The sequence below is a fragment of the Chrysemys picta genome, chromosome 15, assembly GCF_011386835.1.
Source record: "Chrysemys picta bellii isolate R12L10 chromosome 15, ASM1138683v2, whole genome shotgun sequence".
Lineage (NCBI taxonomy): Eukaryota > Metazoa > Chordata > Testudines > Emydidae > Chrysemys > Chrysemys picta.
In genome coordinates this window covers 6,314,050-6,339,034 of record NC_088805.1, presented here as the reverse complement: position 1 = coordinate 6,339,034, position 24,985 = coordinate 6,314,050, and the positions used below count along the sequence as shown (strand labels likewise).

The following is a 24,985-nucleotide window of genomic DNA, read 5'->3' as shown; positions in this document are numbered from 1 at the left end:
GGGGGCGGGATACTGGGGGCACAGCAGGGGTGAGAGGCGGGGCACAGCGGGGCTGGGGACGGGGCACAGGGAGGCGCGGCGGGGGCGGGGCTGGGATACTGGGGCACAGCGGGGCTGGGGGCGGGGCCCAGGGAGGCGCGGCGGGGGCGGGGCTGGGATACTGGGGCACAGCGGGGGTGAGGGGCGGGGCACAGGGAGGCGCGGCGGGGGCGGGGCTGGGATACTGGGGCACAGCGGGGGTGAGGGGCGGGGCACAGGGAGGCGCGGCGGCACCAGGCCCCGCCCCTCCCGGGGCCGCGCCGAGCATTGCCATGGCAGCAGCACAACAAGCCGGGAGCGGCCGCCCTGCCCCTTTAGACGGCCCCTGATCGCCGATTGGTTCCATTAGAGCACGTGCGCCGCGTTCCCCCTTCTCATTGGTCGTCGTGGCCATAGGCGTGGCTCGTGACCCGCCTGCCTGGCGGGTGCGGCGGCCGGCTTTGCGCTGCCCGATGCTGCCGCTGCGGAGCGAGCTGGGCCCGGCGGCCGCGGGGGCTGTTGGGGTCCCGCCGCCCAGCCGGCCCCGGGCGGAGCTCAGCCGCTGCAGCGCGCGTTCCGCCGCCTCCTGCGGCGCGGTGAGGCCGGGGGCGGGAGGGACCGAGCGGGGCGCAGCGGCCCCGCCCTTGTGCCCCAGCCCCGCTGCTTGCGAGGGAGCCTGGCGCGTGTGCCCGAGTCTGCAGGCAGCCTGGGCCCCCGGCCCTGCCCGGGACACCAGGGGGTGGCAGGAGAAGGGGGGGGGCGTTTCACCTCGGAAATCAGAAGGGGGTAGAGGCTGCTGGTTTGCCCAGCAGTGACCTGCCTGTCCCGACGGGGTCCCTTCCCTTCCCCCCTGCCCGGCTCTGAAGCAGGATGGTGTTTTCAGAGAATTCCCCTTGGTCTATGGTCCAGACTGTACAGGAGATGGCCGGGGCTCGACCCGCTCCGGGGTGGCGGGGAGCCACCCCGACTCACTGCCTGCTGGCGCTTGAGTGAATTGTCTGGGTGTCGGGTCTCGCCCGGCAGCCCTTGCAGTCTGAAAGATACAGGAAGCCCGACCCCGGTTCAGGGCGGGCACCAGCGTTAGGTCAGGGCTCAGACCCTTAGTCAGGGTTGAGCAACAGTAAACAAAGTATTTAGCCCAGGCCCTAGGTCAGGGAAGGGCAACAAACGCTGAGGCAGAGCTCAGGCCCTCAGGCAGGGCTGAACCACAGGAATAGGTCTGAGCCTTGACAGGCCTGGGAGAGGGGGAGACTGCCACCCACAGGTTGGGTGGCAGGGGGGACGCAGGCCCTCCCACTCCACTGCGTCCCAGCCCGGGGCCCTAGAAGCGTCAGAAGACCCGCTGCTTAGTCAGTGGGGATCCTGGATGCACCACACTGACATCAGCTCTGGCAGTGCAGCAGCCAAACTGGGGTCAGCTGCCCCCGGGCTACTTCCACACTCCCCCTCTGGGCCTACCTGGGTGCTGGCATCGGCCTTGGGGGGATCCTGGACCATGAGTTCATCTGGCCAGGGATCGTTTGACAAGTCCAGGAGCTCCTCGGGGTAGCAGGCCCAGCAGCTCCTCGGGGTCACTCTGGTCCACAGAGGTTTCCCAGCCCTGAGCTAGGCTGGAGACATCTGGTCTCTCCAGCTGCTGGGGCCAGACTGGGCTCTGAGGGCCTGACTTTATACTTCCGGGTCGCCGCCTGACCCTCTGAGGGGCGGGCTCAGAACTCCCTAGCTCCGCCCACTCCGGCCTCCAGATGGGCTCTTCCCCTTCTGGGGTGGCGGGGAGCCACAGGGCCTCACCACACAGACCCTAGGGCAAAGTTCCCAGTGTGCAGTGGGAGTCTAAAGGGCTAGCTGGCATGGGTAGATCTCAGCTACTCTCCAAAATCCGAGCTGTCTTTTTTCAAAGTGAATCTCCAGCTGTTCTAGTTGTGAAGACAGCCTTGCAGTTTGTTATGTACACACTACAAGTGCTGCAGCAGCATTGATGCATCCTACATTGCTGGAAAGGATTTTTCTGTTGATGTAGTTAATCGATTTTTCTGAGAGGTGGTAGCCAAATTGATGAAGAGGCATAAGAGTTAATCTTACTGGAGTGTGAGATTAGCCAAACTAATGTTTCTGAAGTGCTTAGAGATCATTGGATGAGAGATGCTGCAAGTGCAAAGGATTTAGACCCAAACATTGTGATTCCAGTTGTCTTTCCCATCTAAGTCATCAGTTCAGATGTAGTACGAGATGCCCAAAACACACGGGAGGTGTCTGAAATGCATTGTGTGGTGGAGACTGTCCAGGTCTAGAGGACAGGTGCTGTTGTTGTCATACTCTTTGGCAGTTTCAACTGAAAGTGCAAGCACTGGCCGAGCATGACACAGCCCCTCATCGCTAGAAGTGGTCCCTCCAGCTCAGGGCTGTTGTTTAGGTATCTTCAGTTTCAGACTACTAGTCCAGCTCCTTCCAGATCCACAGGGTGCCTGTGAATCACTCATTGGATTTTTTACTGTAATGTTAATAAGAGTTGGCTCACTAATAACAGAAGTTACAAAGTAGCTCTGTTTCTCTCCCTCTCACACTCCTGAGCAGTTACTTACCAAGAGGAAGATCTTTACATTCACTGAAAAGAATTTCTGTGTAACTTTCTTATGTTTTTTAAGACTGTCCCCACGTCTGTTTGTGAGCACTCTGTGCACCAGGAAAGAGATGCTAGTTACGGAACAAACACACCGGATGATTCGGAGGGGAATGAGAGTGAGGAGAAGAGTGATGAAGATAGCGAGAGGGAGGAAGAGTGGGATACTGACCTTGAAATAGAAGGTACAAAACATCCCAACGGCCCTGATTTGCCCAGTGGTAGGAATCTCTTCCAGCACAACACAGGTTGGATCTGGCACAATTTGTCCTGTATCTGTAGAACAGTATCAAAACTGGCTGTGAACATACAATTTTCCCTGATCTTCTCTAGGTGAAGAGTGAATGTACTCTTAATTCTCTTTTCTTTCTCTTTACAAAACAAAGCAAAACCAAAAATAAACAACATCCCTAGGCAGGGCCGTCCTTAGGCATACGCAACATTTGGAGTTGCATAGGGCACCATGAAATTTGGGGCACCAAATTGCCCCAAATTTCATGGTGCCCTAGGCAGCTGCATGCTGCATACGTGGCAGCACCAGCCCCGGCGACCTGCCCTATCCCTCCCCCCGCGGACTGCATCCATTGCAAGGGGCAGGGATGTCCCTAGGGTGGGTGCGGGGCCCTGGACAACTCCCTCTGCCCTGCCTCTTACCCTTCCCCCTGCTCTGCCCCTGGCCGGCCCCCATTCCACCTCTTCCCCCAGCGACCCCGCACTCACTGGCAGTGGCGGGAAGCGGAGCAACGTGGCCCTAGCCCTCTCTACTCCGCCAGCTCCCAGCCATGGCGCTCTGCTTCCCGCTGCCGGTGAGTGCAGGGAGGTTGGGGAAAGGATGCCCCCGCACTCTCTTGTGGCGGGAAGCGGAGCGATATGGCCCCAGCCTGCTCTGCTTCCCTTGCCCTGGCCCCAGCTGTATCGCTGGGGGAGGGTTGGGGAAAGGTCCCCCCACCCTCACCGGCGACTGGAAGCTGGCGGACTGGAGCAGGCTGGGGCCGGGCTGCTCCACTTCTGCCGGTGAGGGCCTGAGGGGGGGGAGATCCCTTCTCCCAAGCCACCTCCCCCAAGCGACACAGCTGGGGCCGGGGCGAGGGAAGAGGAGAGGGCTGCTCCCGGCCCCCCACTAATCCACTGGGCCCCCAAAAGTGCCCCACCACAGCTCCTGCCTCCCATACCCTGCGGGTGGCTGGGGCCCCACACAACCCCCCCACGGGGGGGCTGCGTAGGGCACCCAAATGGCTAGGGACCGCCCTGCCCCTAGGAAACTCTATGCAAACAGTTTGTGATCTCATTCCCTGACTAAAAAGTTGGGAGATGGAAAAGTGATAGTAAAGTACATATGCTCCCTTGTTCATTATGTTAAAGTTCTTAATTACCCATTATACATTATTATTATTTTTGCAGATCTAAGGCCACCTCATTCATTGTGTGAGTTATATGGTGAGTCCAGAATGAGAGAGGGCTTTAATCTTTAGTTAAATATAACTTACTGAAATAAAAGTGAAGAGGAGGTCTGCACACAGAACACTTGCTTGTAATCTCATTTAAAATTTAAATTAAACATTTACCTTAAATATTGCTTAAATTTTTACAACTTTCTTTATATAATTTCTGGTACATTGCTTTTATCCGTATCCCTCGGAGAGCTCACTGAGCAGGAATGCAGCTTGTGGACTGAGGGCTTGATCCAAAACCAATTTGAAATCAATGGCAAGACTCCCATTGACGTCAGTCATTTTTTTTTTTTTTTTTTTTTGGATCAAGCCTCTAATGAGCAGGGATCATGTAAGTAATTGTGTGTGATCATGTCATTAAAAACTGTATCAGGATGCCTACATAACAACGAGCAGGATCAAGTACGTGTGGACAACTCTACTTTCCTGAGTCTTGCCTCACTCTGCTCTGTTAACTTTGAGTGCGTGGAGGCTCTGGGGAAGGTGCTGCCAGGGCCGGCTCCAGGCACCAGCTCGGCAAGCAGGTGCTAGGGGCGGCCAAGTTGAAGGGGCGGCACGTCGGGCTCTTCGGCCCTCAGAGGGAAGGACCTGCCACCGAAGAAGAAAGCGGCGTGGTGGAGCTGCCACCGAAGTGCCGTCCATCGCAATTGCGCGACAAAAATCCTGGAGCCGGCCCTGGGTGCTGCAAAGAAATATAAATTCTTTAATTTCCATTTTTTGGTAAAATTGTTAATTTGGAAGTGCCTTTTTTTGTTTGTACAGCTTGTTTTCTCTATGTTCGTTGTGCTGTTTCTAATGTAGAAACCAAGGAACCTTTTGACCCAACTGGAAAGACCAGATATATAGCAGCCTGCCAACTATACGGAGTGGTACCTATATCCTATTTCCTGCGTCACATGAAGGACACTGAACTGATTATGAAGCACCATGGGCTTGGCCCACAGGTAACAGTTACAGAAAATAGAATACATCACTTTTCGCTTTGGCACAATTAAGGCTGCAATGTGTGCTCTGAATTTATATGGTGGTTGTGCCAGTGGCTAGGGGTGTGTCTCTGGGTGGGGGAATAATGTACTAATTAAACTAATATTAGCTTTTCACTTTCTTGGTTTTGTGGTGTATATTATGTGTAGACCAGCATTAAATATATCATGTTTGGGTATGAACAAAATAAAACTTGATGATCTATTGAAAGTTATTGGACAGGCCAGAACAAGGGGACTTAATTTAAACCTAAGGAGGAATAATACATTTAAGAATTTCAGCAGTTGTTGCTTTATAAAGAATGGCGAGTAGGGGAAATGGGCTTTCAGCTAAGCGGGAGAGGGAGTGCAGTGAAACAGTATAAACGTATTTAAGCAAAATGAGATGCCACGTGAAATTTAGCACAGTTTAAGGGGAATTTGCCAGCTTTGTCATCTTCACAGCACCTGCTGTCCTTTCGGTGGGACGGTGGATTAGATTTCTCCCCACCTCACCCCACAAGAATGTCCAGGGCTTTGTGATAAAATTTTTATCCTCCCTGGATGTACAAAGTTTTTTTGTTTATATAATATGCATGTGTTGCTATATGTTATATGGTTAAAATTCATACGTTTAAACAACATTCAAAAACTTTTTAAAGAAGTTCTATATGTAGGTTAGTGTCACAGTCCTATCCACAATGGGCTTGTAGTTGCTTCTGGTTTTACATAACTTACTTTGCACCAACTTTTGGCTCATATGCATGACTCATGCCGTAAAATGCAACAAGCCTTAATACTCCCCTGTGATGGTAATAAACATGGTAGAATTAGGGAAATCAGAACTGGAGTAGACCTATTAGATCCCTTCATCCTCTTATTCCTTACACTGTATTTAAGGTTCGAGAGTGTAGATTTTTTTTATTTAATTTCATGGATAATGTCCGTCCATTTACTTCCAAATTTAAAATATTTTTATCAAGTTAAGACATTTATTCCAAACTTAATGGCTCTAGATCAGGGGTGGCCAACCCGTGGCTCCGGAGCCACGTGTGGCTCTTCAGACGTTAATAGGCGGCTCCTTGTCTAGGCACCGACTCCGGGACTGGAGCTACAGGTGCCAACTTCCCAATGTGCCGGGGAGTGCTCGCTGCTCAACCCCGGCTCTGCCCCAGGCCCTGCCCCCACTCCACTCCTTCACCCAAAGCCCCTGCCCCTTCCCCCAAACGTGCTGTGCCCTCCCTCCTCTCCCCTACCCCGCAGAGCCTCCTGCGCATGCAAACAGCTGATCATGGCAGGTGGGAGGCATGGGGGGAAGGGGGAGGCACTGGGGGCTGGAGGGGGGAGCTGGTGGGGGGGGAGCTGCTGACATATTACTGTGTCTCTTCGGCAATGTACATTGGTAAATTCTGGCTCCTCCTCAGGCTCAGGTTGGCCACCCCGCTCTAGATCCTAGGAGTAATAATAGAAATAAAACCCTAAGTGGTACTTATCCTAGTATTAGTTACTGATCGCTGGATAGAACTGACAATGAGTGAAGGCACCAGGTGTCCACGAGTTGAACAAATCTGACATGTTTAACATTCCCTCTCTCTACATTATGCATATTGGTGGTAAACTTTTTTTATTATTTCTAGGTGGATGGAGAAATAATTAATGACACTTACCAACTCAGATTGCATCCTTTGAACTCTAACTATATTCTGCATTGCTTTTTCCAGTCTAGTTTAAAATCACTCACACAAGGGGGCTTTTACTACTTTCCTTAAGAGACAGTGGGTTAGATCCTGCATCCGTTGAAGTTGTTGCTCATTGTACCGAATAGACCTGTGAGTGACCCATTATGCTGTCATATGTTCCAGGGTGCCAAAGCTTTATCTCTTGCCTTGATGACTAACACCTCCATCGTAAAGTTAAACCTGAGTGATAATTGGCTGAATGGAGACGGGGCAGCTGCAGTTGCAGAAATGTTAAAAGAAAACTGTTACATTTCAGGTTTGTGTCTTAATTCAAAGGTAATTCTGTTGTAAGGCATGTATCAGAGTGTGGCAATAAGGTTTTATGAGAGGAGGAAGTTCTTGTTTGCATATTTGGCTGATCCCATTGACTTCAGTGTCACTGCTCACATGAGAGAGGGCTACAGAATTGGGCCCTACTTTGAAAAGTGACTACTTAAAATAGTGCCTTCTTATTCAGCTCTCCCTGTGTGTATTCATAGTTTTTACTTTCATGAATTCATGGCTCCCAGTGGCCGCGGTTTGCCGCTGCAGGCCAATGGGAGCTGCTGGAAGCAGCGGCCAGTAAGTCCCTCAGCCCGCGCCGCTTCCCGCAGCCCCCATTGGCCCGGAGCAGCGAACCGCGGCCAGTGGGAGCCGTGATCAGCCGGACCTGTGGACGGGGCAGGGAAACAAGTTGGCCCGGCCTGCCAGGGGCTTTCCCTGCACAAGCGGCGATCCCAGTTTGAGAAACACTGATCTACACAGTCTTTCCTTTGTGGGGCAGCAGTGTGAATCCTGCCCAGCTCAGCAGAGGTTAGAAGGTTCTTCCCATCTATTGGCTGGTGGAAAGCCCCTAGATGAGATGAGTGTGGTGGGTCCCGGCTCTAGCTGCCATAGCCCAAATTCACCAACGAGCTTTGCACTAGCCTGTAAGAGCTTGGGGGGCAGGAACCGTCTTTCCCTATGTGTTTGTGGACCACCAGGCACAATGGGGCCCTGATCTCCATGGGGTATAGTCAGAGCTCCATCAGCTGGGTCAAAATTGCCTTATTCACTCTACATTTGGGAGAGCTGACAACAGGGTAATTGACACACACGCACACACACACTGGAGGTGGGCAGGGGGAGTTAAAAGCTCACAAGTCAGAGCAAAAGCCACTATTTCCTCTTTTCTTAAAAAATTAAAAATTTCATCATTTTTGAACGTTGAGGATTGGCAATACTGCCGTAAGAGTTTTCCATTGCAGCAGGCAGCTGGAGGTTTTTCTGACCTCTCCCCTTTAGCTAAATGGTGATTTTGTTCTTGTTTTTTTTCCCCCCTCCCCCAGATGTTGATTTATCTGACAACAGACTTGGAGTTAAAGGAGCCGAGGCCCTTTCTGCTATGCTTCTGGAGAATACGACAGTTGTTACCCTTAAACTTTCAGGAAATGAGTTTAATGACCATGCAGCTAAGTACCTAGCCGATGCCCTCCCGGCTAACAATAAAATGGAATCTCTGGATCTGAGTCACAACATGCTCGCTGACACATCAGGTAAAGCAGTGTCTTTGTAGACCCACACGTTGTATAGTGTTATCCTGCTGCAAATTCACACTCCAAGTGGTGAAAACCAAATTTCTCTCTTCTCCCAAAACCTCCTGGCTTCCTCCCACTTTTGTAACCACCTAAAGCTCCACCGTCCTCCTTACCACCCAGGCTCATAACCTCTGGAATCCTTGCTCATTAAACATTCACCTCTTCCTCTAAAAATCCATCCTTTTCTCTCTATCCACCATTAATCTTTCTACACCTTGGTCATCTCTTGTCTGCCACCTTTTGAGATCTTCCATGTTTCATTATGTCCCCCACAGAGAATGGATCAGCCAAAAATATCTCCTCCTCCTGCCACTCAGAGCATGTCACTCTCTTCTTTGAATTCCTTCACTTGGCATCATCTCAGTTTCTGCACTAAGTTCATGTTTCTTGCTATTCACCTTCAAAGGCCTGAAAAAGCTCCACCTGCCTCCATCTCTGCTGTCATTGTCTCCTACTCTCTCCAGACTTAACCATCTTTTCTCTGTCCAACTCTTAAGTTTTCTCTTTATGCTGGGATTCCCTCCCTCTTCTCCTGCGCTGAATGGCCTTCCTCCCATCATTCAAATCCCTCCTTTCAAATAACTTCTCCCAGGTGGCCTTTCGCTGAGAACAGAGTGAAGAACTGGGAGAAGAGAAGAGCAGAGAAAATTGGGAAGAACAGAAAACCCAGGGGAAGGAGAACAGAGTCTGTTTAGAGATAGAAGAAGAGGAAGAAATAAGGACGCAGAGCAGAGAAAAGAAAAGCAAATAGAATAAAAAGGCCGCTGCTTCTGATGAAATAAGGAATGAAATGAGGTGATCTGTCTGGGACTGCAGGCATTGGGCAAATACTGATTCATCTTTCCTGCCCTTTAATGTGTCTTCATTTTTAGTTCTGGAAAGGGGAGGAGGGGATGTCAAGGGATGGGAGTGACTATCCTGTCTTCCCTGACCCTCCATGGTGGTCAAAACTGCCTGGGTTGAACCTATTATTACCTCTCACCACAGGCCCCCCACCCAGATCAGTCAGGTTGTGGAAGGCAGAAGGGGGGGCTGTAAAAGAGATGGTTGCGCTGAAGAGAGAAGCAGGATGAAAGGCGGGATAGATCAAGACAGGGAAAATGGAAGACGTGAGTGGGAGTGGAAGAGGTAGAGGGAACCAGAGAGAGTTCATTTCTGAGAGGGGAAAGTGTTGGCTAAGCAGGACGGAGAGATGAACCATGATGCCATCTTAAGCATGGATATGTGGCTGCATTACCTACTTCTATCTGTCTCATGACCTTTGACCTCTCTCTAGAGTATTAACTCACTCCACGAGATCCTTCTCTACTTCAGTAGCCTTTCTTAAGATCATTCCCATTGCAGAAATATGTAGAGCCGTGACTTGGACATCCATTCATACATTGGCTGAACACTATGCAGTCATTCATGCCTCCGCTTCTGATGCCATATTTGGCTCCACTGTTCTAGCTTCAATCTTAGACTCGACTCCAAAGCCCCCTCCTTCCGTAGACGGAACTGCTCAATAATCATCTAGAGTGGAGCACCTATAGGGATGCTACTCGAAGACGAGACGGTTACTCACCCTGTGCAGTAACTCTGTTTTTTCAATGTGTGTTTTTGTGGGGGATGGTGCAGAAGTGGGTGTTAGATGGGATTTGACTGTGGAGATGAGAGGGCTTGGAGACTCGGTTTTGGAAGGATGTTCAGACAAAGGGGCAGCCTGGAAGAAGGCAAGGAGAAGTTGTGGAGGGAAAGTGAGGAGTATTACAGCTGGTGGTATTTGTGGAAAGGGTGCAAAAGGAATACAAAAGGAGACCAGGTCTGGGATGTAGACTGGGCAGTGTGATGTAGGGCTTGAGATTAAGGGCAAGACATTTGAATAGAATTTAATGGGCAAGGGAAGAATGTCCATTGACTTTCAAATCCTTTGCCACCCATAGCCCCCCACTGAAATCTGTGGGAATCCCCTCCCCTCTCTTAGAGCCCTGAGGGGCAAGAGCGTCTTTCTAGGACTGGAGAAGGTTTTGGATTTTTTTTTCTCCTTACTTTGATTCCTTCCTTCCAATCCTACCTATCTTCCTCCCTTCCTCCTTCTTTCAGGGTCACCCGTTTGTTACTGGCTCTGTCTCTACTGATTTCTCAGTGGTGAGCTCTGCTTCTCCTTTGGTTTTCCTGTAGAGTTACCATACGTCTGTTTCGTCCCGGACATGTCCGGCTTTTTGGTAATCAAACCCCCGTCCGGGGGGAATTGCCAAAGAACCGAACATGTCCGGGGAAAATACTCCCAGCTTCCAGCATCCCTGGCTTACCTTCGAGCGGGCTCCGGTGGCTGTTGTGCTCCCTGACTCCTCGGCTCTGTAAGAGCCGAGCTGCCCGAGCGCTGCTGGCTTCGGGCAGCCCCCATACCTCCGGACCCTGCACCGCCGGCTGGGCACTTCCGCTACGGGGGCGCAGGGTCCGGAGGCATGGGGGCTGCCCGAAGCCGGTAGCGCTCGGGCAGCTGTTTCATGGCTGGGAGGGAGAAGGGGGAATGCGGGCGCTCAGGAAAGGGGGCGGAGTTGGGGCAGGGAAGGGGCGGAGTTGGGGCGGGGAAGGGGCGGAGTTGGAGCAGGGGTGGTAGGGGAAGGGGCGGAGTTGGGGCGGGGGTGGGGTCAGGGCCCCGTTGAGTGTCCTCTTTTTTTAATTTTTAAATAAGGTAACCCTATTTTCCTGCAGGCTGATGCTGTGTCCCTTTCCCATCCTCTCTGCGAGCCATTCTGCACTCTCTTCCTCTTTTTCCCTCCTGGTCTGTTGCTTTATCCCCCCAGTTGATTCTGATGTCGTCTTCTTCCTCCCAGAAACCTCCTCCCCTCCTTATCTGTTTCAATCCCACTGAGCCTTCTGCACAGAGGAAACCTCTCAACGGTTGTAGTCTCGCTTGAGAGTGGCACCAGGGAGCACAGGGTTGAGGAGCAGAGTGGAACTATTTTGTGTGGTGCAGGTACTACTGGTCCTGGACTTCAGCCAGCCCACAAGAATGGCCCTGCTCTGGTTACGGCCCTGTTGGGCTCTGTTTTGCATTATGGGGATTTGTCTTTGTACCACCTTTTATGTGCACTCAGTGGTCTCTGACTATGTGGGGCCTGTTTTCTGGCTCTTCCTGCAGCCCCTGCTCTGTGCTTGAGCCACAAGATGCATAAAAGAGAAAAATCTTCTGTTTTAATTTCTCACCCAAAAAGTTTCCTCCGCTAATCTGAGCTTCCTGCCCAGTTGCACCACCTGATCCTTTCCTGGGTCTTTCAAAATTTTCTTAATCTGTTTCATAAGGTGAGCTTCTTGGAATGGCCATAGCAGAAAACACTGGGCTAACGGAGCTTAATATCAGCTGGAACTACTTCCGTAGCCAAGGAGCAGCTGCCTTAGCCAGAGGCTTCGAGGTAGGAAGTCTGTGTTATCTCCTGTCTTTGCACCCTGTAATACTCATGTTAAACTTCATCTGGGTGGGTAAACACTGCCATCGTGACCTGAACATAAAACACTATGAAATCTGGAAGTGTATAGGCCTTGAAATCAGGGAGATAAAAATCACGATTAAAAAAAATTAAATCTTGATTTTTATTTCCATTTGCAGTTTGAAGTTCGTTACTTTCTTCCCATTTTATAGTCTTCAATTGCTGAAATGAATGTTTTATATCATTTCCAACTGTTAGTAGAATTTCGGATTGTACAGAGTTTCCCCCTCCCCTCTCATTGTGACGTTTCACACTTAAAATGTTTATTGAAGCTGAAAAAGACCAATCCAGGGCCTTATTAACATCCTTTCTGTGAGACCAGCACAAACTCACACAGCTTGATGAGCCAACTGCCTGGGCTATATTCGCAATCAGCCCACCTGCTGACATACTGCATTTCCACAAGCCAAGAAAGCTGAAACATTTCAAGGCAGTGCTGCTCCCTCAGGGTATGCCGTTTGAAGCTCCTAAGTCATTTAGGTGCTTTTGAAAATCCCACTCAAGGGGACTTAAATTTGAGTTTAGGAATTTAACTTTAGGCTCCTGGTTTTGAAAATGTAGGGCTGCGTGTACTCAAGTTAGTAACTTTATTAATGTGTTGAATAAGTCTCAATAATTTTACATTGTTAACATTGAATCATTTTGTTTTGAAGTGAGACAGACTTCACGCTACTCAGACACAATTTTAACCCGTTACTGAAAACACTTACACATATGCTTAACGTTAAGACCACAAGTGGCCCCAGTGAATGGGTAGAATGTTGATAACGTTCTATTCTGATCTGGTTTCCAGGATCAGGGCCTTAATTTTCAATATTTTGATTTTTGTCTATAGCAGTTTTATAAAATTCAAGTAAAATCTCCTACTAGAAGTTGCATTTTTTAAAAAAGCATTCATAATTTAATTCCTTGCAAATTAAAATTAAAATTTATAAATAGCATACATTTTCAAGTTAGTTTTATAAAGCCTGAGCCTGACTTAATGATTTTTTTAAAATCAGATGATTGAAATCCATTCCAGATTAAATTAATAGTTCAAGATTAAATTTCAGATTGGAATTTGTTTCTTAAAAAGCAAAAAAAAAGTCACCTTAGAAAATTCCATCCATAAAATTGGTGAGTACATTAGTAGGCCAGGAAATGCCAAAGTTGAGGCTGTGTGTGCAACTTTACTTCTGTCCAGTTGTGCATGTGCTTTATCATGCTGTTTTTTATTATCAGATTATTTATCTAATACGGTACATTGTACTATTTTTTTTCTACCATTTTATATGATGCATCTTGCAAGATTGATGAGGAAGGGGATCCAACAAGAGAAAAATGAGTTGCAGAGTAGACACAATTGTTCACTTCCTTTTTTTTGTGTGTGTGTTTTTTTTGTTTGTTTCATTCTGATGAAGATATTCTGCCTGGTTTTTGTGTGTGTATTTGTAAATATAGGCAGATGTTTACATTGGAAAGCTCCGATTTTGATTTTGTTTTGCTGGAAGAATTTGAGGTGGAGTGACCAGTGAGCTTATGACATCCCAAGAGATTGAGACCTAAACAGTTGAAAGAGGAAGAGATTTCTAGTCAGATTGTTTAAAATCTGTGGGGTTTTTCTGTTTTTATTTTTGTTAATACCTATTTAACTCAAGCTGCCCACTCAACATCAACACCCCTTTCCTTTCCGATGAGGGCTGCCATTATCTAGTTCAGGAAGCAGTTGCCCTGCACAGAGATGAGGCTTTTGATATTCCTGAAGGAACTGCCCCACACCACCAGAAAAGCATCTTAAAAATCCTTCCCGACTTTGTGATTTTTGGGGCTGATTGCATGATATTTTTGTGTGTGTCTCATGACTTGAACTGTCCGGGTTAGTAGGGTGACCAGATGTCCCGATTTTGTAGGGACAGTCCTGATTTTGGGGGCTTTTTCTTATATGGGTACCGATTACTCCCCCACCCCAATTTTTTACACTTGCTATCTGGTCACCCTACAGGTTAGCAATACTGGAGGTATCCAGCCTGAGCTCACTGACGCTATCCCATCCCAGACTGTTCACTCAGCACTCTTACCCTTTACTGCTCCTTCCTTCGCTGTCATCCTGCCCCTTTTACAAGGAGTTTGACCAGGTGCTGGGGACTGCGCTGAGCATGGCGCCAATGGTGTGAATCCCATCGTCCTGTGAACCATCCAGTAACTCCTTCAACGAAACGTGCTAATTAGCCACTAGCTCGCCCTCGGCCAATAGGTGTTCTCGCTGCACAACTCCCCCACTTGTGAGAGTCTTTCTGGGCCCAGCCTCTGGGCTCTAGCAGGTGCTAATCCTTTGTGCTGTTCTCCGTGAGACTCACAAACTACTTGCATGTGATATTCAGATCAAACCGCAGCTGCGGTTAAGTCAAGAAGCTGCCAGACCTGTGAGCTACAGGTAGGGTGACCAGATGTCCCGATTTTATAGGGACAGTCCCGATTTTGGGGTCTTTTTCTTATATACACTCCTATTACCCCCCACCCCCGTCCCGATTTTTCACAGTTGCTGTCTGGTCACCCTGGCTACAGGTGGGATCTTCCAAGGGAGAGGAGAGGGGTTGAAGGAAGAGGGAAGCCTGGCACTTTAGGAGGGTCATATATGGAGAAGGAATTTTTCTGAGATTCACCCACCACTAGTTGTTGGTATGAAATGTCCTTTGCTCATTCTCTTCCTCTCGCTCACTTTCCCTCTGCGTTTATTTTTAATTGTGTTTTGGAAGCATGGGTCATGGAAGGTCATTCTGCTAGGGCGATGCAGATAGCTGTTTCTGTCCCAAGCTACGGTGAGGTTTTTTACAGTAATTCTGGCTTGTTCCATAGGCAAACGTATTCCTCAGAGTTCTGGACCTTTCCTACAATGGCTTCAGTAACAATGGCGCAGCTGCCCTGGGGGAGGCCCTTAAAGTCAACAATGTGCTGGAGGAGCTCAACATTAGGTGAGTCAGGCTCAGGTCATGATGTAATACGTCCCACACTTGAAAGTGAGAGCACCCCCTGGTGCTGAAACCCTGAGCAGCCATTGATCTCAGTTTTATGTGTAAAGAGGGACGGTCTTGCTGGCGCTAAGATGACAAAAGGAATGCCATGTAATGGGAGTTTGGCCATGAAATTTCTAGCTGGGTAAGATCTGTTGGCATCTGTTATTTACTGCCCTGCCCTCAGTCCTGGCTGCCAGGTCCCCAGCTCTGTAGTCAGCCTGGTGGCCCCAGAAAAAGCAATGGCGTAAAGGAGTGAGGAGGCTTACTGGGGTCAAGGTGACATCGTTACAATCTTAAATTGGGAAGGAAATAAATTGATTCCATCTGGCTGGGGAGGATGGATGGAACGAAATCTAGTGATAAGGATCCAGGGTTACTAGCACCTCTGGAAATGAGAAGAAAAGCGAAATGGGACTTCGGAGCTTAGAGGGCACCTTGTGCAGCATGAGAGAGAAATCTCATGTTTGTGCTCACAATGAGAGCTGGACAAGTTCCTTTGTTCTTCAAAGCACTGGCCTATGTACTTGGAGGCCTGGGACTGGCCTATATACTAAGGATAGTTAGGTGTGAGACGTACTGTCGATTTGATCAGGCGTACAGTGGACATGTTATGCTAGGAACCGATTCAAAGAGGAGGCTGATTGGTTCAGCCAAGGGAGAGTCAAGAAAACAACAGAGGCTGGTGAAGTTAGTGGGAGAGCCACGAGACGGGGTAATTTTCAGAGAGATGCCGTTATGGAGACCATGAACATAACCAGAAATGGTCATGAGACAGGCGGTGAGCGAGGAGGTAGTGCCAAGTACTCCCTGCAGTGTAAAATCCCACAGGCGAGCTGGCAATGACCCTCCCATCCCAGTGCATTAGGTGCCAGTGGGACCTAGGCTCTGGAAGAGCAGGCAGTGGCTGCAGCTATGCCAGGGGCTACCTGGATATACTTACGAAACTAACATTTCAGGGAACAAACACTGAGGTTTTAATTGTCACACTAACAGTAAAAGCAAATGCTCGGAAATAGACATGAACTAAGCAGGGCCAGTCCGAGTCAGTATTTGGATGGGAGACCTTCAGGGAAAACTTGTGCACTTCAGGAAGTGGTGTAGCTGCGGAATGCTGGGCTGCCGGAGCTTGTTCTCCAGATGAGATTTAAAACCGAGGCCGTGAGCGTTCAGGGTCACGAAAGACCTCACAGCACTTTCCGTGAGAGTAGGTACATTGACACAGATACGTCTCCTCCCTGCAACTTCAACTGGAGATGGGATTCTTTGTCACTTCCTCTCCTTCAAATTGTGTGTAGAGAGCTGTTAACCTGCTGCTATTAATGCCCCTCCAGATGCGTCCACATGTCAGTGGTGGGAGAAGTGGTTCCCTGTATCTTTACATGAGTTTGTAAAGCATGTTGTCCTCCTGTTGCCCACATTGTAGTGAATGTCTCCATGACAGTGTGGCCCTAGTGGGGGGGAACACGGAATGAAAAATGTAAGAAGTCTACCTTTTCTCTGTTGTTCTAAGCAATAACCGCATTTCACTGGAAGGAGCTCTGCGCTTTGCAGTAGGCCTGAAAGAAAACCGGACTCTGAAGAGCCTTAATGTGAGTAGCTTTTTTAAGCAGACATTGGAAACGGCAATAAAGTAGATATTTAAACTGTCACTGGCATGAGGGCTCATTGAATCAGATTCTGCATGAGCCATTCTGCAGCAACAGCAGGGGAGCCTTTAGCGTCAGTCTCCGGCCGCGCCTGTGAAATGTGGCGTGCAGATGGTCTCATGTAGACAAGGAGTGCTTGTATTCAACAGTCTTTTGAATTCAAGTATTTTATACCCCTCCCCCTACGTGAACCAGAGCCTGCAGCCTGCTGCTCCCTGTTCTGCCCTGCTGTCTAGCACCTCGCCTTCCAATATGGAGGGTGATCTTCCTGGCCTCTGCTGTCAACTCCTTACATGGTAACCACATTTGCTGCACATATCTGGGAGCTGGAGGGAGACGTGGTTAATGGCCATTGGGTGTCTGACCTGTCCCTCAGCTCAGCACAGTGGAGAAGACACTCTGCTCTGTTCTTCTTCCTTTCCATTCCCCAGACAGCACAGAGGGAGCTCCTGACGCTCAGGTGAAGAAGGTCATGGAGTGGTGGAGAGTGGGTATGACCAGGTGTACTGCATTTTAGATATTCCCAGCTGGTGTGTTGCCCTTTGGGGACCACTGGCAGCTATCCTATGGTAGAGTGGCCTCCAGGGTCAAGCAGAGAATTACGGCTCCATAACCCGCTCCCTGACAGCTTACCCCTTTTTCCACATTGCTGCATCCAGCTTCCGCTGGGCAAAGAATCTTGTGCTGGTGTAAAACACACAGTCGAGGTCAGTTACACATCCTTGAACCTAAGACACACATAGGTAAAGTCAGCTAGTGATGGTGTGTAAAGGGAGAAAAGGAAGAAAGGCAAGGCTGGAGCCTTGTGGGAACCCCCATTGAAAGATGGGACGGGGAGGAGAGAGTGGAGTTGTGGATGCTGAGGGAGGACAAGAGGACCAGAACAAGGTTATGTGGTTGCTTTAGTGAGGCCTAGGCACATCCTGATGATCCCAAAAAGCTACCTTTTTTTAATAAGTTTGGTTCTTGTGGACATGAGATTTTCAAATAGTCATCACCATCCATTCTTCTCACTGTGAGTTCCTGCTTTTGTTCCATGCCCATGGCATGTGCCTGAAGACACTTGAAAGGGACAGTTTTGCTCTGTAAGACAGCTGCAGTTTGAGGTGTGAGTTCCAGATATCAAAGAAAGGCGCATTAATGAAAAGAACATGCAAACTGTATTGTTCCTATTGTTGTTTCCTGTGTCTGCCTTTAGATGGCCAGAAATCCCATGCAGAGTGAAGGCTGCTTTGGGATTCTCAAATCTATACAAGCAAATTCCGGGGCCGTGGTAGAAATCCTGGACTTCTCCGTAAGTGTTAAACAGCGGGGGGCAGGGGCAAGTTTCCCTTCCAAATGAGACTGGTCTGAACTGTAAATAACACAGTGCTATCCACGTGAATTACTGCAGCGCTATCATTGCAGGCCACTGTGAGCGAAAGGACCATATCTGGGTGGGCCCCCAACTTGAAACCATGGGCACCTAAATACATGTCCAAACATCACCCTTGGATGTTCACAGTGGCACGTAGGTGCATAAATGCCTGATTCATGTGCCTACATGCCAATTTTGAGTGTCCAGCTCTAGGATATGGATGTCCAGTTAAGGTGCATAGGCATTGCCCTTTACACACTATACTTGGCCTTGTTCTACTAAAACAGCAGAAGCTGGAGGGAATTTGAGCTACTGCACATCCTGAAACCTCTGGAAAAATCTGTCGCACCTGGTCTGTGAAGAACCAAATAGTTTTATAAAGATTTGTGTCCCATTTTCGTTAAAACTAAGTGGCCCTCCGCTCATAATCCTGGAGGATGTTGAGGCTCAAAGAACTTAAACTGAGAATACATTCTCCCACTGGTGAAAAGTGCCAAACTGACAGCTCTGAGAAAGGCAGGCCTTTGCCCACGGATATGGCATGGGCAGTGTTGGTGCAAGCTTCCTCACAGTACCCCGTCCATGTGCCTCACCCCTGTAACTAGTTGAGATGGGACTTCAGTCTGTGGTCCATTCCATCCAGAGCCTCTCTCCTAAGGTTTGGCAGCTGGTCCATGCCAGTTTTGACCATTCAGTAACAACTTCTAGTCACAAGTGACCTGGGATGCATTCATACAGTGACCTAAGGCTAAAAGAGTCCATTGGCACTGTGGGCTACCAGAGCTGCTGGGTGCCTTCCGAGGCCATCTGCAAGGCGGGGTGTTGATCTGAATGTGCTGTCTAGACTGGGAGTGTGCACTGTCTGTTCCATGTGTGAATTTAATAATGATTTGATATTGTCAGATAGCAGACTCAAATGGAATTATTTAATCAAAGATTAATACAGAAGGAAGGTGGTGAAGTGAAGGTGGTTTGGTCCCTTCCTCTATACCTGGTGGAATGCTGACAGTGTTCATTCCCAAACTAACTTTCCAACCCTCTTTCCTTTTATTGGGTGTGAGACAAAACTCCTTTTTGGGAGGGAAAAGTACTTTCCCACAATTAATTTTACTATATGTTCTGTTTTCCTAATTGCTGATGGAATTTCTTTTATGATCCTCAATTTACCTGATTGAAGAGTAAAAAGGAATCTCTTATCCAATCATTATTACTAACAGCTATGACACCAACAGTTCTTAATGAGTTAAAAACCTCTTTCAATGCATCATTATTTTGTCCATTACAGAACCCACTCGGTTTTGTTTCTCATATATTTTTGTAGACAGTGTTCATTAGGTTGAAAGGTCTCTTCCCTGGATACCTGGACTATATTAGTAAAGTCTGGGTAAAAAGTAGGGTTAAAAGATTACATGCACTCTGTTATTGAGTTCATTTTCCTTTCACCCATTAGGTTCAATTGAAGGGCAAAGAACTTTTTATTTTCAATTATATATAGGGCAATAAATACATAGATACATAAAATAAAGACTTTTAGTATATAAAAATTACAATTTACCATACAAAAATAATAAGTTAATATTTACTAACAAGTCAGACACAGATTTGAAACAGACACTGTGGCACCTTTCTATCTTTCTCTATTTTTGCCTGTAAAAATACAGGGAAATGAAATCCCAAAGGTATGTGTTACTGAAAAAGGAGGGTGGATTATGAAGGCCCCAAAGTCAGAACATTCAGAATGATTGTTTCTGCAAATAGCATAGTTCTACCGCATTGCATCTATGCAGCATGGCATAATAACACATTGAACAAAGACCAAATGTTTGTAGTTAGACCTATTGTGATTGTGGTACCCATAACTTAGCTGTCTGACTTGTGTAGTTACATCATAAACCACCATCTGGTTTTAACAGAGGGTCTCCTTCTATTTAATGTTTAAGTTTTGCCAAAAAGTGACAGACCCCTTCACCTGGTGAATGCTGTCGCGGATATTGTAAAACTGCCTTTTTTCAAATGTTTTTGTTGATGGCTTATTTTTAATTTATAAAGGAAAAACACAGGTTATAATGCTCTCTTAATTATTAATAATAGAGCAACAGTTGCTCCCTGTTATTTAGTGACCTGTTGCATTCTGACTGGCTGAGAACAGACGAAATGTATTCTTCAGCCAAAGAGAGACCTGACTATCCTGCCTGTCCCAGTACACCCTTTCAAATGCTATTCCTCTTTCCTGACTCCCTCCTCAGGCTTTGTGTGAACTCTGCGGACAGGCTGCGTATTGCATTTTCTACCTCACCCTTATGCCATGTTTTATGCATTTCAGCCACTTTGTGCTCTGATCATTCTAGAGACACGGCCCTCAACGGAGTTGTGAGTTGCTTGCTTGGAATCTCATGTCCTCCCTTTTTGACTTGTCAGCTGCTCTTGACCCTTTTCCTCGTCTTCTTTGTGTTTCCAGTTCTTCTCCGGACAGTTGGAGCTAGTTGGTTTCATGTTTTATTTTATATCCACCAGAGCTGTGGTATTGCCACTTGCTGGTGAACTGGTCGATGGCTCAGATTATTGAGCTGAAGGAACTTTGTCAGAGGTTGCATTAGTTGCATGGATGCCTGAGAGCAAGAACATGTTGTGATGCATTGCGTACCTTTGTTACCTTTTGAGAGAAGGTAAATCGTACTGAACACTGATCTGTGATACTTTCTCCCTCTAGGAGATCCCTGTGAACAAAGACTTTGCAGACCTGTGTGATGCTGTGAAAATGCTTTTCCCAAATCTTCAGATCAGACATGGTGGAAATGCAACACTGCACAAAAAAGACCAGCCAAAGGTTGAGATCCAATCTTGGTTCAGTGTGGAGGGTGATTCATAAAATCCCTTGGCCTAAAAGGAACCTCTTCAAGGTCACTTTGGGTGTGTCTACACAGCCTGCGGAAGAGACACTCCCAGCCTGGGGAGACAGACTTGGGTGTGCAGGGCTCACGCTAGTGCTCTAAAAATAGCTGTGTAAACAGCACTTTGAGGTTGCGACTTGGCTGGGAGCTCCGGCTCTGAAGCCCTCTCTCCCTCCCTCCTGAGCCGCAACATCAAAGTGCTGTCTGCGCCGCTATTTTTAGAGCACTAGGTGGAGCCCCACAAACCCAAGTCTGGGAGTCTCTTCCCCAGGCTGCCTGTGTAGACATACTCTTAGTCTACGCCCCTGCACTGTGGCAAACTCCTAATATCACTGACCGTCTCCAAGCCTTGACATGAGCATTTCTAGCAGCAGTGCTACAAGTGCCTCCCATGGAAACATTTGCCATTCACTCAGTGATGTCGTTGTTAAAAGCTGCTCCTTGCTGTAGCTTTACATTAGTTGGACTAGATTCGCTGCTGTGACCTGGTGCTGGATCTCACCAGCAGGGCGTTCTTCTGGTGCAGGACAGTCCCCAGTGGGTACAGAACCAGCATAATTAGCTCCTACACTACCTTTCTCCTTCAGCCTTCTGCACAGGGCCTTTGTCAGGGCAGGGAGGGGGCTTGACTGGAATACTCAGTGCCCAGCTACACCTTCTGCTTGGGGCCACAGCCTGCTGCCATAGACTAGGGCAGCCTGAAGACTGCATTAATCTATGCTGGGGCCGTGACTACCATAGAGCCAGACCCCAATTCAGGGAGCCACAGGCAACTACTTTTCATAGATTGTTAAGCCAATAGGAACCATTGTGATAATCTAGTCTGACCTCCTGCATAACCCAGGCCCTAGTATTTTACTCCATGATTCTTGCATTCAGCTCATATCTTCTGCTCGAGCAAGAGCAGATCTTCTAGAGTATGTCCAGACTACCCGCCAGATCGGCGGGTAGCAATCGCTGTATCGGGGATCGATGTATCGAGTCTCGTCTAGACGCAATATATCGATCCCCAAATGCGCTCCCATCGACTCCAGAACTCCACCAGTGCGAGAAGCGGAAGCGGAGTCGACGGGGGAGCCGTGGCCATTGATCCCGCACCGTGAGGACGGGAGGGAAGTCGAAATAAGATATGTCGACTTCAGCTACGCTATTCCCGTAGCTGAAGTTGCGTATCTTACATCGACACCCCCCGTAGTGTAGACCAGCCCTTAGAAAGAGCCTCCAATCTTAAGGCTTTGAGAATCCACCACACCCTAGGTAAGTTGTCCCAGTAGCTAATAGCCCTCACACCTTATTTGGAGAAAAAGACTGGTGTAGTGTATGGAATAGGACAGTATCCCTTTAAATAGTTTGTGGGCCCTCTAGTGTACTCAGTGTTCTGTGTTTTGGTTTCCGGCAGCTTCTAACCAGAGAAGCAGTATAGGTAGCTAGACCTGGAATGTTTGTGTATATTCAATAAACATGGTTATTTGGGACTCAACTGTGTTTGTGCAGATTCTTCATATTTTATTTGTTTTGTAAAGAACAAAAGACCCAACCGATAGCATAGTGAGCAGGGCACTAGACTGGGACTCAGGAGACCCGGCTTCAGTTTCCAGCTGAGGAAGAGATTTCTTGTGTGACGTTGAGGAAATCACTTAGGCCTGGTCTACATGAGAAAGTTCCACCAATTTAACTTAAACTGGTTTTTAAACCAAATTAACTACATTGGTGCAAATCCCTGTGTGGACACACTTGTTTTGGTTTAGGTTTCGCTTAGGTTAAACCTGCCCCTAATTGATTTAAGATGAACCAAAATAAATCTGATTTATACCAAAATAAGTGTCCACAAAACCTTTTTGCACCAGCTTAACTAACCTCGTTACACTTGCTTATGGCAAGAGTTTAACTTTCCCATGTAAACCAGTCCTTACTCTACACTGTGCCTCGGTTCCCCATCTCTGAAAAAGGGATGGGATACCCTCACAGGAGGGTAGGGGCTTCTGAAGATGAACTTCATTAATGCGTGTGAGGTGCTCAGACGCTGTCGGGGGGGGGGATATATAAATACCTAGGTAAGTAGATTATTTCCAGTCTGTATTTATCCAGCTTCAGATCCGTCTTTGGCTCTCATTCTTCCTTTTTCTCTGAGATAAAAGAGCTCTGCTATCAGAATTCTTCTCCCTCTGTAGGTCCTTGTAGGCTGTGATCATCACCTCTTAGGGCAGGTCTTCACTACAGGGGGGTCGATTTAAGATACGCAAATTCGACCTATCGGAGCCGACTTACCCCGCTGTGAGGACGGCGGCAAAATCGACCTCCACGGTTCCCCATCGACGGCGCTTACTCCCACCTCCGCTGGTGGAGTAAGAGCGACGATTCGGGGATCGATTGTCGTGTCCCGACGAGACGCGATAATTCGATCCCCGAGAGATCGATTTCTACCCGCCGATTCAGGCGGGTAGTGTAGACCCAGCCTTAACCTTTCTTTGAATAAACTAAATAGAGCTTATTTAGTCTCTCGCTATAAGGTAGGTTTTCCAAATCTCAGATCATTCTTGCAACTCTTTTCTGAACTCTCCCAAATTTATCAACATCATTTTTAAAGTGTGGACCCCAGAACTGGATACAGTATCCAGTAGTAGTCTCACCAGTAACCTCCTTTCTCCTATTCAATATTCTCCGGTTTATACATCCAAGGAGTGCCTTCACTCTTAGCCATCACATCACACTGGGAGCTCGTGTTCAGTTAGTTTCTGCCATGATTCCTGAAGTCCTTTTCTGAGTCTCTGCTTTTCAGGATACAGTCCCCATCCTGTAATTGTGAGCTATGTTTTTGGTTCCTAGATCCATTGCACCTTGCATTTGGCTGTATTAAAATTGTAGCACCAGGAGGTATCAAAATGCCTGGAAATCATCAAACAGTACAGGCACACAACCTTAACTCTTCCCTCAGTTTGATAACAATAGCAACTGGGAAGGTAACAGTACCTTACCCCTCCCTGACCATTTCTCTGTGCCCATCACAGCTTCACATCAGCATAAAGTTCTATGGACCCATATGGTGCTTTGTGTAGAACCATTGATTCATTGTCCAATTTTTCTAACAATCCCGCAAAAATTGGGGTCATGGCGAGCCCAGCTGTACAATAGCAACCTTAACTTCACCTTAACAAAGTTTGGGCTGAGTGTGAATAAATGGTCTTTTTCTGTTCTGTAGGTTTCCCAGGAATTTTCGTAACACTACATGTGCTCAGTGGAATCAAAGGTCTTCCTTGTATTTGTGACTGGAACTGGATGAGCCTTGGACACCCCAAAATATGTGACCCTTTGATTATTCCTTCATTTGATCTATCTTACATTGAATGGTGGGGGCAGTTACCATCTATAAATTGCCCCTCCCCTGTCCCCAAACAATGAAATTTTCTCCAAGAGGCACCTTGTTGAATGTGCCAAAGTATGAGACTGCCCCTACCATTGTCCTGGTAAAACAGGTTCCTGATATTCTGTATTTTGTTGAAGCTTCACTATTGGTACAGAATGAATGTGCTTGTCTTGTTCAGTGTTGTGGGGAAATCTGGTTGTATCATCTGTGCCATGGGGAGGATAGCTCAGTAGTTTGAGCATTGGCCTGCTAAACCCAAGGTTGTGAGTTCAATCCTTGAGGGGGCCATTTAGGGAATTGGGGTAAAAACCTGTCTGGGGATTGGTCCTGCTTTGAGCAGGGGGTGGGACTAGATGACCTCCTGAGGTCCCTTCCAACCCTGAGATTCTCTGAGATTTTGTTTACTATCACTTTTCAGCAAATAATGATATTTTTAAATAAGCGATATAACTGCTTGATAAAATTATGTGTAGCTAAATGAAATTTGTCCTGTAATTGTGAGAACGGTTTCAGATTTTTATATCTAATAAATATTTACTGTCATTTAAACTCACTTTTGTCTATCTGGTCTATTTCTATTCCATCAGATGAGTGTGAATTAGCAATAGGGTTGCCTGGTGTCTGGTTTTCAATCGGCATGCCCAGTCAAAAAGGGACCCTGGCAGCTCCGGTCAGCACTGCTGACCGGGCCGTTAAAAGTCTGGTTGGCGGCGCAGCGGGGCTAAGGCAGGCTCCCTGCCTGCCCTGGCTCCTGACAGCTCCCGGAAGCAGCCGGCATGTCCCTGTGGCCCCTGGGTGCAGGGGCGATCAAGATAGCTCCACATGCTGCCCCCAGTGCCGGCTCCACAGCTCCTATTCGCCGGGAGCAAGGCAGAGCCAGGGCAGGCAGGAAGCCTGCCTTAGCCCTGCTGTGCC

General features: G+C 48.0%; 1 protein-coding gene across 3 annotated transcripts; it reads left to right on the top strand.

The window, feature by feature from the left end:
- The first annotated feature begins 422 nt into the window (after positions 1 to 422).
- On the top strand, positions 423 to 24,623 carry LRRC74B (leucine rich repeat containing 74B). Of its 3 annotated transcripts, XM_042843206.2 has the most exons (12): positions 424 to 614; positions 2,664 to 2,823; positions 4,040 to 4,075; positions 4,891 to 5,033; positions 6,914 to 7,046; positions 8,098 to 8,304; positions 11,635 to 11,744; positions 14,655 to 14,770; positions 16,323 to 16,401; positions 17,657 to 17,752; positions 20,526 to 20,642; positions 23,906 to 24,623. In XM_042843206.2, exons 1-12 carry the CDS (start codon positions 492 to 494, stop codon positions 23,924 to 23,926), a joined length of 1,341 nt encoding a protein of 446 aa, XP_042699140.2. In that variant the 5' UTR covers positions 424 to 491; the 3' UTR covers positions 23,927 to 24,623. The 3 variants fall into 3 exon arrangements, with proteins under 3 accessions (XP_065424339.1, XP_042699140.2, XP_065424338.1); XM_065568267.1 differs by lacking the exon at positions 20,526 to 20,642 and having other exon boundaries at positions 423 to 614; XM_065568266.1 differs by lacking the exon at positions 4,040 to 4,075 and having other exon boundaries at positions 426 to 614.
- Positions 24,624 to 24,985: the final 362 nt, after the last annotated feature.